Source organism: Brachypodium distachyon, chromosome 3 (genome assembly GCF_000005505.3).
Source record: "Brachypodium distachyon strain Bd21 chromosome 3, Brachypodium_distachyon_v3.0, whole genome shotgun sequence".
Lineage (NCBI taxonomy): Eukaryota > Viridiplantae > Streptophyta > Magnoliopsida > Poales > Poaceae > Brachypodium > Brachypodium distachyon.
The window spans coordinates 51928872-51942974 of record NC_016133.3 but is presented as its reverse complement, the minus strand read 5'-3'; the positions used below and the strand labels follow the sequence as shown (position 1 = coordinate 51942974).

At 46.4% G+C, this 14103-nt stretch overlaps 3 protein-coding genes across 4 annotated transcripts; all 3 read right to left on the bottom strand.

Moving 5' to 3' along the window:
* Nucleotides 1-475: 475 nt before the first annotated feature.
* Nucleotides 476-3284, bottom strand: LOC100841862 (subtilisin-like protease SBT1.8). Of its 2 annotated transcripts, none has more exons than XM_024462059.1 (2): nucleotides 3145-3284; nucleotides 476-3013 (listed from the first exon to the last, which is right to left on the bottom strand). In XM_024462059.1, the coding sequence occupies exon 2, from the start codon at nucleotides 2984-2986 to the stop codon at nucleotides 614-616; it is 2373 nt and encodes a 790-aa protein (XP_024317827.1). In that variant the 5' UTR covers nucleotides 2987-3013; nucleotides 3145-3284; the 3' UTR covers nucleotides 476-613. The 2 variants fall into 2 exon arrangements, with proteins under 2 accessions (XP_024317827.1, XP_003572795.3); XM_003572747.4 differs by having other exon boundaries at nucleotides 3129-3259.
* A 123-nt stretch (nucleotides 3285-3407) lies between these two features.
* On the bottom strand, nucleotides 3408-7590 carry LOC100830210 (calcium-binding mitochondrial carrier protein). The gene is made up of 9 exons (XM_003570000.3): nucleotides 7280-7590; nucleotides 5605-6775; nucleotides 5344-5462; nucleotides 5123-5247; nucleotides 4781-4880; nucleotides 4599-4676; nucleotides 4208-4291; nucleotides 3947-4032; nucleotides 3408-3834 (listed from the first exon to the last, which is right to left on the bottom strand). The coding sequence occupies exons 2-9, from the start codon at nucleotides 6707-6709 to the stop codon at nucleotides 3717-3719; spliced, it is 1815 nt and encodes a 604-aa protein (XP_003570048.1). The 5' UTR covers nucleotides 6710-6775; nucleotides 7280-7590; the 3' UTR covers nucleotides 3408-3716.
* Nucleotides 7591-11278: 3688 nt separating this feature from the next.
* LOC100841553 (elicitor-responsive protein 3) lies at nucleotides 11279-12041 on the bottom strand. Its single transcript, XM_024461469.1, has 3 exons — nucleotides 11807-12041; nucleotides 11553-11694; nucleotides 11279-11435 (listed from the first exon to the last, which is right to left on the bottom strand). Exons 1-3 carry the CDS (start codon nucleotides 12039-12041, stop codon nucleotides 11279-11281), a joined length of 534 nt encoding a protein of 177 aa, XP_024317237.1.
* Between the last annotated feature and the right edge of the window lie 2062 nt (nucleotides 12042-14103).

Below are 14103 nucleotides of genomic sequence, written 5' to 3'. Positions count from 1 at the left end.
ATTTTCGCGGGCTATAGCCATGATTTTTGAGTTTCCGACCGATTTTTCGTCTAGCGTGACCTCGATATAGCCCTTCATGTTCCTCCACGGCCACAGCTGCACCGTGAAAAGGCACCGAGTCCACGTCGAGGGCTATTTGCATTCCCTGCGTTCTTCCGTGATCGCAGCGGCCTGTTGTGGCGGCTCGTCCGTTTTTCTTTTGGGAAAACACATGAGTACTTGCCACTTCAAATTGCTTCTACCGATGCCATGCGACTATATTCTCACTTAAGTTTGTGTTTGATAGTGTGTGCAAAGTCTTTAATACTGGTGCCGGTATGTACTGGCGCGATTTGCACCGTTGGATCTGTGCGCCAGAGGCTATCACGTGGGGGGGAGCAGTGGTCCGTGCGAATCTCGACGAGGATCCAACGGCCGAAACCGCGCCGGTATTAAAGCCGATGGTGTGACCATATTGTGCTTTTGCAAACACGCATGTAAACACTTTTGCATTATATACACACCTAACAAGAAGCTAATCAAAGGCCAAACACCTTTGAATTTCGACGTCATCTGAATATATACCACTAATAAAGATGAAGAGATCACTACAGGCCAGGCTGCCAGTTCCGGATCAGCGCCCTTGAGGAGGCTCAGTAGCCGTCGAATTACCCTGGAAGAACTTCTTGGAGGAGACGAGGATCGGGCTACGCACGACGTGCTTGAGCGAGACCCACTTGAGGTGCCCTTCCACGACGCCGTCCTCCATCGGCCCCCCCGTACTACTCCCGATGGTCACCGTGAATGCCTGCACCTCGTTCACCTTCTTGAACCTGAGCCTGTCCGGCATCACCGTCACCGACAGCGACGCCGGGGCCTCGACGTTGGCCACGTACACCGCCTTGCCGCGCCCCACGTTCGTCACGGCTCGATTGACCTTCACGACGTACGGCTCCTGGTCGAGGATGACTGCGATGGACGGGTAGTTGAGGTCCTTCTCCTGGACTACGGGCAGCCTCGCGCACGAGATCGGCGGCGCCGGGTGGATGATGGAGTTCACCTCGTGGTTGCTGTACCCGAGCCCGCAGAGGTAAGGGATGTAGTCCTCGGCGCTGAGGTTGTACACGAGCCCAGGGTCCATGGCTTTCGCCGGGTTGATGAAGCCGGCGCCCAAGGAGAACATGTTGGCCGGCTTGCCGTCCTGGTCCAGGATCGGCATCCGGCGGTGGTCCCTCGTGTCGGTCGTCGTCATCATGGCCGACTTGATCGCGGCCGGCGACCACGTCGGGTGCGCCTTCTTCATCAGCGCGGCGATCCCGCTGATGTGCGGCGCGGCCATGGACGTGCCAGACATGATGTCGAACTTTTTCGCCAGCTCGTTCGGCGGCTGCGCGAGCCCCGCGGGCCTGGGGACGCCCCCGATGATGTTCACCCCGGGGCCGGTGATGTCGGGCTTGATGATCCCCTGGTTTTGCTTGCTCGGGCCCCGTGACGAGAATGGCGCCACGACGGGCGACATGCGGTTGCCGTACTCCGTCCCTTTGAAGGCCAGCTGCGCCGTCGGGTTCTGCGTGGAGTTTATGTAGGCCTCGATCTTTTCCGCTGTCAGGAATTCGACCTGCGTTGCCGGGAGCGCGTGCGCCTTGGGTTGGATCACGGTGCCGGTGAAGTCGGGGGAGATTATGATGAAGGCGTCGGCGCCCGCGTCGCGTAGCATGACCCCCTTCTCGAGGTTGGTCGCGTCGCCGCCGGTGTGGCAAAGGACGATCTTCCCGCGGACGTTGTCGGCCGTCAGGAGGCTCTTGTTGGAGCACGTGCCGTCGGCGCCAGGGTCTTTTACCAACGGCCGCTGCACGCTCACGTATTCCCTCGGCTGGTAGTGCGATTCCCCGCTGATCTCGGCCCCGTCGCCAAGCAACACGTTGGCCACGAACCTCCGGTCGTTCGTGGCCGCGGCCACGGTGAGCAGCCACGGCGCCTCGTTGGCGACCGTTGCCGGGTCCGGCCCGTTGTTGCCAGCGGCCGTGCAGACGAATACGCCTCTCATGATGCTGCTGAACCCCCCGAGCGCGATGGGGTCTGCCGCGAAGTCTCCCGCAGAGTCATCGCCGAGCGACATGGAGAGCACGTCGATGCCTTCGTCGACGGCGTCGTCGATGGCCGCGAGAATGTCGTCGCGGTCGCAGCCCTTGTCCTCGAAGCACACCTGGTAGAGCGCCAGGTGCGCGCGCGGGGCCATGCCGGCCGCGGTGCCGATGCCGCTGCCCATGGCGTTGGCGCCGGGCACGAACGCGCCGGCCGCCGTGCTCGAAACGTGCGTCCCGTGCACGCTCTCGTCGATGGGGAGCACGGGGTCGTCGATGCCTTTCCACTTCCACTTGGCCGACTCGTAGAAGGACCGGGCGCCGATGAGCTTGTTGTTGCACGCGGAGCCGTTGAAGTCGCACCGGCCCTTCCACTTGGCGGGCGGGGGCGGCATGCCGGTCCCGTCGAAGGACGGATGCCCGGGGCTTATGCCGCCGTCGAGGACGCCGATGATCATGCCTTCGCCCATGTTGCTCCGGTTCCACACGCCGGGGTTGAAGATGGTGGGGCCGGTGAGCCCGAGCACCCGTGGCGTGTGCGTGGTCATGAGCGTGTAGGTCTTCTCCGGGATGGCCCTGACGAACCAGTCCATCTTGCTCATCCTGTGCACCTCGTCCGTGGAGAGCCGGGCGGCGAAGCCATTGACGACGTTGCGGTAGGAGTAGATGAGGCGCGGCAGGGCGCCCGGGTCGGCGGCGAGCTCCTCCTTGGCCATGTCGCACACGGACGACAGCAGCGAGGCGTGCCAGCTCGACACGTTCTTGTACACATGCTGGTCGTACTCGTAGGGCTTGCGCACGATGATGAGGTAGTTCCTGTGCGGAGCATTGTCGTTGTGGGCGACAACGCCGGTGGTGGTGGCCAACAGCGAGGCGGTGAGGAAAAGGAGGAGGACGGCTAAGCGCTCCCGACGATAATCCATTGGAGAAGAAACATGCAATTAATCCAGCTGCAAAGGAAGGCGAAGGGGTCCAAGAGAAGAGAAAATATGCATGAATGAGATTACACACGAGAGATTGCTTCTTGTCCTAAAAATGGTCTGCCTGCAAGGGTAGTAATTAAACCTGTGTCTGCACGTACGTGGATACGCCTAATATAGAAGTGGTACGCAAGATTTGAGGCGGCTTGTTTGCGCCACGAGTTCTCCATTGTTGTATGCTTCATTTTGAGCTTCACATGTGCAGGACTCTGCACCCCACGTTGCCAAACATAGAAATGGAAATGCAGGCATAAATACTCTTTATCCAAACCCAACTGTTCACTCCTGCCGACTGTAGTGATCTCAATGCGTCACCAGCCGCAAGCTATGATCTGGTGTTCCGACATTCATGTGGAGTGCAAAATTCAGATGCAACTATTTTTTCCTGCAAGAATACAAAGCTAGTATATGATCGTATTCACATATTCTCCCAAAGGGTGTTTACATGTCATACAAAATTTCTGTAGCATAGATGTTGCGTTTCTACTCAAAATGGTAATGACCAAGTTTCAATGCCTATGTATCAAAACTGATATACACTAGTTGGTTGTAACACCTAAAAAACTGGATGGTTCGACAACCGCAATTACAATCCTCTAGTCAGACCATCCCAGATGTTAGTTCATGAGATCGACACGAAGATTCCACAGGTGCTGAAAAAGTCGTTTCATGATCAAAAGCTCCTTGCAGGAAGCTCTTGCTCAGGAAACATAATTGTTTTCAGGAACTCATAGGATGTAAAAAATAGTGCCCCTTGTGATACATACATTACCAACCTTGGAGTTAAACCCCTGGAAACAAAGATGCCGAACGATAATTTGAATTAGTCTAACAGGAGTTGGTACAAATATACATCAAATATCAAGGTAAGTCAATAGTATTATTCTCTATTAATGTTTGTACCTGTAGAGACCCCGCAATCCTTCTTGCTCAAAAATTTGTTTAAGTGCATGAAGAACCCCTTCATACTTCCTAACGGGGCTGAGTGCCTAATTAACGTATATTCAAAATTAGTTCTGCAGCAACCATTACTTTAGATTTTTGAAGAATTGAAGAAAAGAAGTGCATAGAACTGGGAAAAAGAAGACAAAAGCATGATTTCTTGCCAAAGTTATTCGTATACTGATATAACTGGTAACGTGGCGTAAGCATGTGCTGCATTACCTGTAACTGTACACGCGTCTTGACAACATCGAACGGAGTTGTAAACAGAGCAGCAGTTGACCCAGCAAAACCTCCACAAAGAAGCTGACATGTGAAGGAAGAAAGGAGTTTAACCAACCCACCAGCACTTCACATTAAAATTAGGTTTTAGGAATGTGTAATTGAATTGAATCGAACACATACTTAAAGGGATGTGGAGTAATGTGTAATTGAATTGAATCGAACTCATACTTAAAGGGATGTGGAGTATTTTTATTCATATTTAAGGTAAGTGGGTATCAATACAAAACTGAATTTAGTGATGAGAACTGGCCAGAGTACTAATTCAATTCTGAATAAAAAACAGCATAGAAAATAAGATGCTTTAACAACTTCAGGTTCAGGAGCTAACCGTCTGGCCAGAATCAAGTTTAGCATCAGCAGGTGATGCATTCAACAGAAACTGCTTCAGACTCTCGTAGGCATAAAACTGCAAATTTCAAAAGATGTGAACACCAAAATCAAACCGCAAAAGCAACTCCATAATTAAATTTTGGGACATTTGGGTGTGAAATTGTTTAAACTTTGAGATACCTTTACTACAGAATGTGGTATATTTCTACAAAGAACAGCACCCCATCCAGCATATAATGAAGCAATGCCACCCCTTTGAAGACATCCTACTAAAGCCTTCCTGATGTCATGGAACTCTTATTAGAGCCTGAATAAAAGTATAGGGAACTGCGAGTAACAGTACCAAATAATTTCAACAAGAAACACAAAGACAAGTTATTGACATATTGTCAGGATACAGAACTAGGGCTGATGAATTAGCATGTCTCTGCCATTTCTTGTTACTGGTTAGCACAGAAAAAGACGCTTCTGAGAAAGGAAAATGAATAAACAACCAATAAGGGGGCGATAAAAATTAAATACCAGCAATTCTGATACTGTGAGCCCATTTGCATCTGTTGTTTTATGTATTCACTGGGTGTAAAAACAAAGGATGTTGCAATACTAGAACAACCACCAGCAGCACAATGAGCAATTGAATGATAGTCCTGAAGAGATGTCAATGTAACAAACGCATATAAGATTGAAGTGTGTATGAATGAAACACTAGTTAGATACCAGTTGTAAAATTAAACTGAAATCACCTTTGGCAAAGTAGGCAGAAGAGCTCCCTTTACTATTTCATAAGTTAAGGTATAAATAGCTGAAATTGGTGCCGAACAAGCAACTTTGCTAGCAAGCCCTCCATAAAGACCTAAAACACCTGTAAAAAATATATTTGTCAAGGATGAAAAATTCCACTGTAGTAATTAATGTTTTCAACAGGAAACTGTACATGGAAATAAAATATTTTTTCGGAAAACTGATAGCATGTCAATGTGTATAAATATCATCCAAAACATTACCTCTCTCAACAAGGGCGCGCCTTAGTATGTGGTAGAATGAACTTTGTCCAGAACTGTTAGCCTGAATAATGGTTTTCACTGTATCTACTGGATGCAGAGAAATACTGACAACTGTCCCAGCTATTGCTCCCGCGACAGCATGCTTGTTCACATTAACAGCATCATGACATCGACGTCGAAAGAATGATCCAAACTCTGGTGAACACTTCTCTACAGAATGCTTCTGAGACATATATTCCTCGCTAGTATATTGATCTGCATTTGGTGGGTTAACAATAACAGCATCAGCTGCCAGAGAAGATGTGCATGTCAAGTCCTCAACTTGAATATGTTCGCATGTGCTAAAAATGTGTTTTTCCAGCATCATCCTCGCATCTTTGCTGACTTCCATTTGCTCAGATGAGCAAGCTGATGAATCAGGATGTTCTCTAGAAATATCCACATGTTCAGTTGGCATGTTTCTTGTTTGACTGAAATAGTTACCCTCCCTTCCGAAGCACTCATCTTCCTTAATGTCCATAATGCTGGAAGCAGCATCACTATTAGTTCTTATCTTTTCAGTTTTTGTGGGGTATATATTTTCACATTGCAAAAAATTCATGTTCCCGAGTTTATTAGTGAGAGGGACATGTCTCCATGTGAAAGAAGCACTGAACATGTTGCCACATGATGTGACTATTAATATCTTCTTCACCAAACTAAGATCTTCATGAATTGATTTTGGTGTTGATAAACAGGTTTGAGATGTAAGACCAGTTGAGCTTTCAGTACAGCGAGCGGTCAACGCGTGCCCTTTTCGGTCCCTGCTAAAGCAAAGAGGGTCTTCCTTATGCAAAATCCCATCGCTCACAGATCTTTCATCAGTGACAGAAGATTCTGGCTGACCAACAAGATTCCAGATTCCTGTCAATGCTGATACTAACTGAGTAGTTAATCTTCTATCAGTATGTCTGCTAGCTGATTGAGTACTTTGAGATTGACAATTGGCACTGCGATCCTTTCTAAGAAATGCATCCGGCTCAAATAACTGGTGCGCATCTAATGGAAGCCGATGATAACTGATTGTTGATTTTTGAGCTTTTGAGGCTCTACAATTTGAGCTCATCTTTTACAAACACACAACAAGGTAGTCTTTCATAATGGAGATGTCAACCAATCAGCTGACTGAGATCTGCAAGAGGTAGGAAATGGAAAAACAAATTTAGCATAGCAAAATAGCTCTCACATGGTCTTAAGCAAAAGAGAAGTATCTTGCATGGGAGATGATCTAACTATAAAGGACATTTGAGCTAGGTACTAACGGCATCGCCAATGGAGCATCGCATTGTAACACTAACTTCGAGTACAAACGACCAGCAATCAGAGTGACACTAAATCTGGCTGACGTCCTTTCTTATGCCTTGCACACAGAGCGAATTTGAGACAGCACCACGAGCAGTAGCGCTAAGCTCAAAATCCAAAGTGCTCCATTCCACGAGATATTTCATCGAGCAGCCTATACACGCAAGGTAGATTATCGAGTCTTTACCTCGCAAGCTGTACTCCACTAACAGACATTTCATCGAACACCTGACATGCGCAGAAACACGCACTCGATTCGGCCTAAGCGAACAAGAGGCTCTCCAAGGCACTACCTAGTGGTCTACGCTAGTTCGGGGTCAAAAGCTTCCCTTACCTTGGGGCTGCTGAGAGGAAACTCCCGGTGGCTGCTTCGCAGGATGCTTCACAGGAGGAGGAGAGGTAAAAGCTTGTCTCCGCCGCTTCTCCTCCCCCGTCCGGCTCTACCTGCTTGCAAAGGCGGAGAGGGTTATGGCCTTATGGGCACGGCGTCGTGGGAGCTGGGACTTCCATCTCTCCGGATGTTTCGAGGCCACCGCCCAACGACGTGCAGCCGCACTGTCGCAGCCAGCAGCCTCAGGGAGTGTTCGGAAGTCCTCCCACTTCACGAAATCCACCGATCCAGCTTCCCAATCCCGATTCAATCCAGCGTCGTCGGTGGAGTGAAAAATGTTCGGTGCTGCTCCCATTGGCTGCTGGGCCGGAAGCCCATTAGTACAAATTGTATCCAACCGAAGCCCAGAATTGGAGCACCCAATCGAGCCTGCGGAGTGGCCATCGAGGGGGATCGAACCGTCGAGAGATCGAGGATTCGAGAAAGACCGCGGGACTGTACGGGCTGATCTCGCTGACTAGGATGCCGTCGGCAAGCTCGTCGCTCGCGCGTCAATCTGGGGGGACGAGTCAGGAGAGGCGGCTAGGGCATGCGGGCGTTGTTCCTTGGTCGCGGCAGCTGCTCCTTCGGCGGGCGACTCGGCAGATGTGGCTGCGACGGATAGGAGGATTGGGCGAGGGTAATGGAGGATTGGACGGAGGGAGGAGGAAGTGGACTACTGGAGGACAAATGGAGGCGACCCTGCCAGCAACAAGTCTATGGCATCCAATTGCAGTCGGCTCGAGGAAAGGAGGTGCTCTGAACCGTTTTTCACTTAAAGCGGCGGCAGTATTCCGTAATTTCACGTTGCTCCATGTTTTGCTACTCCAGGAATCTCCAAAAGAGGTGCTCCGAGTTTTGTATAGCAAATTGGGTTGGCTTCCCGGATCTACCTTCTTGGAGTTATAGTGTTCGGCGTTGCTTCACGGTGGAGTTTTGGAAAGTTGGAAGCCAGAGAACATCCGAACACACCTCAATCGATGGGGAAGAGCGCTCCGGATCCGCTTATTCACTCCACACCATTTTCATTGGGGTGAGATGGTATTTTGATGAACATATTTGAATATTTTAATTTTAATAACACGATCAATTGAACAATACTCCCTCCGTTCCTAATTAATTGACGCCGGCTGTTTTGCAAAGAAACCCCTGTAAATTTTTGAAATAAAGTTGCAGTCCACATTCTATTGGAACTTTTGCGACAAAACCCTCTGTTGTTTTTGAAATCAATGCGCAGTCCACGTTTAATTGAAAATGTGGACTGCAGGTTTATTTAAGAAATTTACAAGGATTTGTTTGCCAAACAGCCGGGGCCAATTAATTAGGAACAGATGGAGTACATATGAGCTATTCGCTTTACAAAATTATACCATTGTAGAAGAAGTGTGAATTGCGTGCTATAATTTTTGTGACACTCCTTCCGTTTCTAAATTCTTGTCGTTATTTTGAACAAGTGTGAACGGATGGAGTACATATGAGGGAGTATTCTATTTTAATCAATCATTTCTATATTTTTTTATAAATTGTAATTTAAATTTAGGAATCTATGACTACCAACGAATCGATTGCATAGTACTTTTGGTCAAGGAAGCCGAGTGTTTGGCTCCCTTAGTCCACATCTCCTGCAATGGGACGGAAGGATTTTTTAGGTCTCTGATTTGTCTTATTGGAAGGTCTAGCATAGCATGTCTAGTGTCACGTGATTCGGGCCTCGCATCGAGGGTGTTTTGACAAAGGTGGTGTCGATGCTTCTTAGCGGTCCTCTGATCCCCCCTCTCCTCGATGGAGCTTTCTTTGATGATGACGTCCATGAGGTGGTGCAAAAAACTTTCCTTCGTTGGTCTTTCAATCCAGAATGGTAAGTCTTCGTCCATTTCGTTGGAGTGGCTTCGATGGAGATATCTATGGCATGGAGTTCTACATACCCTATTCTTCATGGCTAGACAGTCGGCTTCAGCTAGTGCCTAGCCTGGCCATCTACATAGATTGGGGGCGGTAACTCGCCGTTGTCGCCGATGTGCATTCCCTGCCTCAAGGCTCCATCGTTTGTGGCAGCCTACTTTTGCGCGATTCAATGAGACTCGAGTCGTTACACTATCGATCCGAAGAAACTCTTTGGCAGCTAATCCTACATCTAGCTCTGATGAATTCTCGGGCGATGCAAATTCGAGGAGGAAATCAAATGCCATTTGGCGTTCACCTTCACCGAAACCATTCCATGTAGCGATGTTTTTGGCTTTTTTCTTAATAACATATTCCCTTGCAAACTGTTGGGGATGGACATCAACAATGCAATAAACCAGTTTGTTGACACTAGAAATATGCATAACATAACCACTTCAACTTGTAATGGACTCTGCAAATAGTGCCGACCAACAAGTAGGTAGCAAAATAAACACGATGTGCATAATACACGCAATGGTTTGCGTGGGAAACCTCCTCATGGTGAGTAAAAACCACGGGACCGACCAATCCACTACAATTTCCACTGTTGAAAATGGATAAAATTGAATATTCACAACAAGAAAAATAAGTTACAAACTTGTTATTGGCATCAACAACAACCACTCTCAAGAGGAGCAATAAAATATAACTTCAAAAATAAGATATAACTTTAAACTAACTAGACAGAGATACACAATTTATGTCCCCTTGGGTTTTTAGATTATTGTTCTTAAACCGCTGATCCAAATTGTGTGAAGCTTGATAGATACATGGTACTAGGAGTCATGAACAAGGGACAAAATTTCTGCTCAGTCACATGTTTGACCCCTCAAACTGCCGACATCCCAAGACTGCGCACCTCTATGTATCCACCAAATAGATCTAACTAAATCAGCCTCTAATTAGGTACTCTGACCATTAGTCCTCATACCAACTGACCAAAACAACGTGCTCTAAGTGTGGAACGAACTCATCAAGTTTGGAGCCGATCCAACCACGTTTGAGACTCCAATGAACAAGTTTGGCGACACAAAGCCACCAATCTGGACATAGTTTCTTTTCCTCTCTTTGGTTGTGTATGGTGTGTTGCTCTTATTCCCCCTTGCTCTCTCACAAACCAGCCACCAAAGAAACTCTTAACCGAGGAGACAAAGCCTAGTTTTTTTTCCTCCTAGCTCAAAGAGGCGTCTCAACCATTGGATAGGGTTGAGATCAACGATTCACGTGAGCTGGATTTTTGGGTTGTATAGCTGCATTTGACTACCAGCCACTTCAAGGCTCAAGCACAACACAAAGTGACTACATAATTTATTACTTTAGGTTTTATGACGTTAACTCGGAAGATTGAGAAATATGAAATTCCCATATGACATAAAAACACAACAAACCGTTTTCCCAGGGGTTGTCAAACATGAGTACACCGTCGATGCAAAGTAAACGGTCAAAACTAAAGGTCGCAAGCCGAAAGTAGCAACGAGGGGAGAAACAGTTTAGGAAGCTGCTCACCTATCTAAACTACTTGTCGACTTTCAAATACCACCAGCTAGTGATAGACAATCCAAACATCACCGAACGCTCATTTAGGTCTAGAGTTAACCTCAACCATCATCATAAAGGAACGTCCACACATATGCTCATGTCCAGAATGCATTGCTAGTGAGTAGTGACACTTCTTTCCTGGCAAACAGCTAAATGTACTTCAGAATCTTGGAGAAACTGCAACAAGTGTTGAAGAGATCTCCTCCATGCACAAAAACACACAGAGAAAAAGAAGCATAGCGACGAGCGTTTCACGGATTATTATATATTCTTGCGATGTCCGTTGTTCGAGCGAGTGCAGAAGAAGAAGAACCTCCTCCACGGGATGCACGGCAGCATGATGTTCAGAAAAGGCTTGTACACAACGAACTGCTGCTGCCTCGGAGGCACGTAGCTTGACTTCAGGTTTACCTGCATACGCTCGCGTTGAGATCCATAAGAATCTGTTTGTTGCAAACATTGAAATGACCAAACATTATATCAGCTAGTGAGTGTCCTCACGCCGGAGAGGAACTTGAGGCCAAGCTTGAGCTCTCCCTTGTAGGTGCCATCCTGGAGCACGATGTTGTACGGGACAGGCTTCATTTGCAGGAACTCTCTCTCGATGCCCTCCCTGATGATATCGCCGACGTTCACTCTGCACAAGGTTGGAGTTAGACACTGATGATTTTTCACTCCGGAGTTCAAATTTCTCATTTCTTTTTCCTTTTTGACGACAAGGATTTGGCTTTATTAAACAACAGAGATCACTCACCTGGTTTCGCCAACCAAACTGTCCTCAGAGAACTTGTCTCTCTCCATGATCTTGAGCGTGACCTCTGCCAACAACCCCCTGCACTCGACGGGTGATAGCGGGAACCTGAACTTCTCGTTCCACCAAATCTTCCTATGCTTACCTGAGAGCGCGAAAACAATACATACAAAAATCGACCAGAATTTTCGGACTCGGTAAATTCTACAACGATTCCAAAAAAAAATTCATGTTGGAGCAGTCTGTTGAGCACCTACCATGTGTGATTTTACTGGTGCGGATCAGCTCGCCGCACTGGATGGTTACGTAGTGCCTCTGCGGCCCTGCGCACGCGCAAGCAGAACTGCATGGGTGAGCACAGTGAGATGCTACAAGAGTCATTAGAGATTCTGAGAAAAGGATAGCAACCACGGACGGACCTAAGTGATGCGCATGTTTCAGCCCCTCGGCGCTGACCAGCAGGAGCTCCAGCACTCCATACGGCGTCTCCATGGAATTAAAAGGGGCAAAGGAACATAATGCAGGAAGGGGACATATATATTGATCGCATAACTCACGGGAGAAGCAATTAAGAAGTTCAGGAGTTTCAGCAGTGCATTGAATTGAATACGAGAAATGCCGATGAACTAAAGGCGCAGGTTTAATTGTTGGAAGCCAATTCTTAACGTTCCCGAACTTGTTGCCAGGTTTCAATGAAAAGTTAGGATCCGGAACGTTGTCCCGGATCATCTAAAAAATAATAATTCTTTACGTTCTTACCCACAAAAATTCCACGTCATCATACTCCAAAGATGACACCGATGTAGCAACTTTTTTCTAAATTTGAGTCCAAATGCCGAACTGATAAATTAAGATGACTATTATTGCAGTTAATCAGTAGAAATCCGACGGAACTCCAGCGAGCCGTATTCGTTGTCAGTGTGGCTGAATCGGCGAAGGCCGGCGTCTCAATCGTTGATGGTGAGAGTTTAGTCGATTTGGGATTTTCATGTTGCAAGTTGTTTCATCATGCCGAAAGGAACCTATGTTGTTTGCTCAAATGCATGACAGGGATGTTGCAATTACTCTCACAGCTTGTTTGGCATCCATCATTTGGACATAAAATTGTAGAATACATTTTTATTCAAAAAACAACTTGTTTGGTTGGCACGAAATTATCCACAGGAATTCAATGTCAAATTTCAGGGAATCACACTATAACTAATCTCAATTTCTCTCTAAATGCCATCATTTCTCTGGAATTGTCAATCATTCTTCAATTCCATGTGATAGACAAACATGTTTATTCACCCGGAATTCAAATTCAACCAAATGAAATCCTATCAAAAATTGGATTTCATTTCATTTTGATCAAATAAAATGAATTCTTGGTTGCCAAACGAGCTGTCAAGTCTATTGCGATGGGTTGTTATATGCATCAAACATGTTTCTTCTCATGTTGCCTATGTTGCAAGGAAACTAAGATTTGCTAAATACCTATTTTTGGCATGGGTATGTTTCAAATGCCGCAAATGACTTCGGTTGATTTTTCATGGGCTCTTGAAAGGATGTTCCAAACATATAGGAGAAATGTCACATGCAAGATTTGTTCGTGTAAGTATCGGATGCCCTGGAATTAGAGATGTAAATGGATTAAATCGGGTAATGGTCTTTTCATATCTTTTGCCATAATTTTTTGGCAGATTCGAACGGAGCGGATAATGGTCGGATACGGATTCAAATGTGGATTATATCAGACTACGGATTCGGATCTAAAACAGCGCGGTCTTGAACCAGAAGCAGACAAAAAACATCGGATAAATACATGGAAGAACATACGATTTTATTTCCACCATGTAAAAATCAAATATTTAAATGAATGCATAGCTATCCCTATGACATATTCGCAAATATCTTTTTCATGAGTTAATATACAAGAGCTTGGAAGGTGGCTGATACTTGTATACATTCACAGGAAATAAAGAGGAATATCAATGATTTACAAAGTCAAAAGAAATTGTAAGCTGAGCTGATTGCAAGTGGTACCTTGGGTGCTCTAAGCTTGAAAATTAAAATAGGGCTATTTGTGTACAGGAAGTCATTGATTAATTAACACAGAGTTGGCCCAGGCTGCTCTGCTTTTGTGGTCGAACAGACTGATGTCATCCGCATCTTTATCCATCACGTTGAGCAGCCGGAGCAATACAGTTGGTAGCACAACAATGCCGTGATGTGCAACCGCCCAAGTGCAATCGAGATTATATTCTACATTTGAGCTAGCCTAATTTTATTGGATAATCCTAATTGGCATCAAATAATCCGCAAAAATAATGGATAATCCACATACATCGGTTATCAACATACCATATCTGCTACCCCTTCCGTTCCATATTAAATGATCCAGATTTGCCCAAATATGAATGTAACTATATCTAAAAAACGTTTAGGTACATGTAATATTTCGGCACTTAATATGGGGACGGAGGAAGTACCATGGACCTGTTGGTTAGAGACCCGAGTACCATGCCTAAGAAAAAGTTGAGCCTGATTGAAACTCGAGGTTTTATTTTTCTTG